We start from the raw sequence: 4,543 nt of genomic DNA, 5'->3' as shown, positions 1-4,543 counted from the left end.
AGTCGTCAGCCGACAGTGTAATTGCTTTACAGAAATCTAACACAGAAGACTTACATTTTTCTGTTGTATTTTAATTTTGGAGTGAGACGCGACAGTTTTGCATTTATTTACCGTAATTACGGACGTTTTACATCATGATGACATTGAACTCCATCTGCAAAAAACTTAAATCTGCCAAATCCCATCCAACTGATTGCTTTAATCTCAAGTTGAATAGAAGCATACAGTCAATTTCTTCTAAATAAAAAAATATATATATTTTTGTAAATTAATTGCTCAATAGTGTCTGATGATTGCCTTTGAGTTGGATTTTTCTTTGTCTAGACACATACTCAAAAGGTTGACTGGCTGACGGTACAAATAACTTCTAAGTGCAGCTGTTTCTCCTTAGAATTACTTTTAATCCAATTATTTTGTAGCTACACATCACTATATGGTTCTTATCAACATATAAAACAAAATGTTGAAATTGACACACCACTGAAACCCACAACCAGGTAAAGGAGGAAATCCAACATGGTAATAGAACCTGTATACCAACATCTCTGCAAAAATAAGAGCACCTGAGTCTATTATCTCTTTTTTACAACTCTGGGGATTTGTACAGAAAATAATTTAACATATGCTGTTAAATGCTTTGACACAACCAGCACAGTGTCTAGCCTTAATAAACTGCACATAGATCTCCTATTAGCTTGTGCATAAACATGTGCACATTAGGAGACCTCATGTGGTATTATGATTCCAGAGCCATCTAACTCCGGTGTTGTGAGGACAGAGGATCATGGAGGGTAATAATGGCTGCATTATTACTCCTCTTATTGTGTCTTAATTAGTGGCATTTAATTATACACTAATGCAGTGAGGGCTATTAAAGACACTGAGGCCTGCTGATCAGGGAATTAAAGCAACACGCACACACACACCTACAGGCAGAGGTACACACTTTGCCATTGAAATTGCAGTTCCCTTTAACTAGGAATCACAGACACCCTGCAGTGAAAGTGTGTGTAAAAATGTGTGTTTATGGATAAGAGAAAGTAATAGATAAGAAGAGATAACCTTTGGAGATGTAGTTGCAGCAGAGAGGAGGAAAAAAGGGAAGCTAAAAAAGAGATGAAGTGATGAAGATATAGAAAACAGGATGATGAAATAATAAGATTAAGGTGAGGATGATAAAGATAAGGGCAATCACTATTATATGTATTCTGCTCGTTAGCAATGACACCCCAATAGGTTTTAATTCTTCACTCCCACGCCTCTCCTCCGCTGGTGCATCTCAATTATTTGTTCAGAGGCTGGTGTGACAATAGTGTCGGCTGTGGGAGCCTTTGGGATGCTAAACAGGGCACAGGAGGTTGAATATAAGTCATTTTCAGTGGGCTGAACCTGGCGCTTTGTGCTGCTGGAGAGGAGAAGCTTCAAAGCTACGTTTAAAGAGAGGAAACAAAAGAGCAAAACTTGATCCAATTGCCCTGTCTGCTTTTGAAGTTGTGAAGCTGCAGCACAGTGTTGGCTGCTCATATCCATCTTATGAAGATCATTCACACCTCTCTTGGACACAACATGCATCATATGCCCATTCCAGATGTGATTCATGTCATGATGTACACAACTGCATAAATGTGTGCTCACAATGATGATCTATGGGAGTTGATAGCATGACCTCTATCTAAATATCCCTCTGAGTAAAGTTTGGCTGTTAAAGATTTGTTTTTTTTTCAATTCTTTACCCTCCCATATGTATCTCTTAAATTTTGGGGAGTCACATGTCATGTTAAAATAATAAACTTGTACATTTACATTTACACTATCCTCCTGCTGAATGGTTTAATATTCAATATACACTCCCCCTTGAGATCAGACTTGAACTTGAAGGTGTTCAAGGAGTTTTGAATTTGGAGTCCAGAGTACTAAACGCTTAAAACTTTCATGTTATTAATTCAGTAAAAATCATGCATGATTAATCATTACTACTGTATGTCCCCTATACACCCGCAGCCTAAATGTAATTTAAATAGAAAGAAATCTAAATTAAATGGGGATCTGTTGCATCTGACAAGTGTTGGTATAAAATAAACTTAGTTATAAATTATGCATTTCAGAGCAACTGGTGGCAAGTATGTACAGTAACCTCCGCTGTTATCATTTCCTGTTGTAGACGATGATATGAGCACTACTTGTTATAATATTTAATTATTGTGCGCAGAGAAGTCATTATTACACACACTCAAATCAGCATAATTGAATCGTAAAAGCACTTGAAATGGTTTGAGTGTTTGCCTCATATGAACTTTATCTCTCCGTAAATCAGTGTAAAAGAATGCCGGAGTGTAGTGGAATTTATCTTGTTTCCCCTCCACCTGTGGTGTGAAAACATAATGATCCCCGAAAACCGTGGGAATTAAAAACGAGAATTTAAATAACTACAACACCAAAGAAGATTCAGTTTTAAGTTCTTTATAAATATCCTCAGATAAATAGTGTTATAATACAAGCATAACATTTTCAATGCACCGCTAAGTAACACACAAAAAGTGCAACAGGCCTAATTAAACAACACGAAGGCCTATTTGTCTTTACCCGACAAGCCTGCCATATATTAAAATAAAATAAATAGAATAAGAGCAAAACCTATAAACAGAGTTGTTGATTTGCATTTGGAAAGAATTGTTTGTCTCCTAAATCAAAGCTTTCTTTGGGTGTAGCGTATCTACTTGTCTGATTGTATTTATCAGTGCCACATTACAGTATGTGGTAAATGCCCTCACAAATTGTGCAAATAAATTATGATTTCAATCAACATGGGTCTAATGAAAAATTCATTCCACAGCACAATGTTAACCTTACTTTTTAAAACTCTCCTACAGCTGCACTTAACTTAATCTATGATGTTGTCAATAGGCCTTTCCGTCTTATTTTATGCAATAACAATGTCCTTCTTGTTTGCGTTACTTTTCAAAAATTACCCGCAATTTACCCTGTTAGGACAGCAGGAGGGCCGGGTGTAGAGGGTTGCCTTTTCCCTCTAGCAGATCACTTTTCTCCATCACTGAGGCCGGTGAGCAGAGCTGGGTCGGACCGGACTGCAGCCCCGTCAAACCGGGCACGGGACCCAGAGACGGGGTGGGTTTTATTGGCACAGGAACCGCGGGCAGGGTTTGCCCGTTGGCATTGTGGTACAGGCCCTTTGCTGACATGCTGAAGGGCGCGTACTCGGATGATGCGGGCACGGGCACGCCACCCATGGACTCCGACAGCATCCCGACGTGCGGCCACATGGAGTTGACCACGCTGCTGAGCTGCGGGGGCACCGGGTAACCCAGGTGGTGCATGACTGAGGTGAGGGGGAGCCCGCTGGCCATCACACCCTTGTAGTCCCGTCCTATAATGTTCTCGATGGCGAATGGGTGTTTAAACCCGCCGGGCTGTGCGCATGTAATGCCACCGTAACCCTGAAAGTGAGGGAGCCGACCCACGGTGCTTGCCGGGCCGACTGAGTGGTCGTGGTGGCCGGACGGCGTGCCCAGCTTGCTGCCCGGGTGATTGTGGTGATGGTGAAAGTAATGCATCATCGGGGAGCTCTTGCAGGCCATATGCTCGGCGCGCAGCACCTTGAAGCGCTTCCGTCTCCTCAGGAAGCTGCCGTTCTCAAACATGTCACCGCAGTCCGGGTGCAGAGCCCAGAAGCTGCCTTTCCCGGGCTGATCAGGCCGCCGAGGGATCTTGATGAAGCAGTCGTTGAAGGAGAGATTGTGTCGCAGGGAATTCTGCCACCGTTGGGTATTCTCTCGATAATACGGGAACCGGTCCATGATGAACTTATAAATGTCACTCAGAGGCAGCATCTTTTCGGTTGAGTTCTGGATTGCCATCGCTGTCAGTGATATGTAGGAGTATGGGGGCTTCTGGTCGCTGTAAGAGTTCTTCCCAGGACGAGGCATGACTGGTTACTGTTTTCTTGAAGTTTGACTTGTTAAATAAAACCGCCTTTAAAGTTATATTTTAAATGTTATATTTTAAGGAGAAAATTGGATGGTCTTCATATCAGTCTCCATCTGACAGTTCTTTTCCAAAGTTCTGAGCCATCAGATTAGAAGCTGGTAAATGTTCGTTATATCGTACAGTGTAGCCTTAAGGCCCACTGCTGTCAGGTAAGATCCTTGAGAGGCTCCTGCATCCCAAGAGAGTTTCTTCTAATACTTTTCTCTGTCAAATAATGCTCTTGGCGTGTGCGTAAAAGTCAGTCTCTGCGCGTAAAAGTTGAGAGGTCCTCTCGGCGGTTGAAGGATGTGAGGGGCCAGTTTGCTCCGCTGTCTCTGTGTGGTGTGTGCTCCTCTCTTCTTGTGCGATGCTCCCACTCGCCGAGCGCCGTTTTTGTAAGACCCCCGCAGGTTGCTGGCTCTATTATCTATTATCCAGACACTTAGGGGACACGTCAGGGGAGAGCAGAGGGCTGTGTGTGTGTGTGTGTGTGTGTGTGTGTGCGTGCGTGTGTGTGTGTGTGTAAGAGAGAGAAGAGAGAGAGAGAGAGAGAGAGAGA

The 4,543-nt window shown here is 42.5% G+C and overlaps 1 protein-coding gene across 1 annotated transcript; it reads right to left on the bottom strand.

Moving 5' to 3' along the window:
- Positions 1 to 2,984: 2,984 nt before the first annotated feature.
- On the bottom strand, positions 2,985 to 3,944 carry foxb2 (forkhead box B2). The gene has a single exon (XM_035659004.1). It carries the CDS (start codon positions 3,942 to 3,944, stop codon positions 2,985 to 2,987), a length of 960 nt encoding a protein of 319 aa, XP_035514897.1.
- Between the last annotated feature and the right edge of the window lie 599 nt (positions 3,945 to 4,543).

This window comes from Morone saxatilis, unplaced genomic scaffold, assembly GCF_004916995.1.
Source record: "Morone saxatilis isolate NCDOM2014 unplaced genomic scaffold, NCSU_SB_2.0 Contig16, whole genome shotgun sequence".
Taxonomy (NCBI): domain Eukaryota; kingdom Metazoa; phylum Chordata; class Actinopteri; family Moronidae; genus Morone; species Morone saxatilis.
Note: the sequence above shows the minus strand (reverse complement) of the source record. Positions and strands in the feature narration are given on the sequence as shown.

What these genes read in the sequence shown, in the direction of transcription:
- foxb2 (XM_035659004.1), bottom strand. Translation starts at nt 3,944, where the DNA reads ATGCCTCGTCCTGGGAAGAACTCTTACAGCGACCAGAAGCCCCCATAC.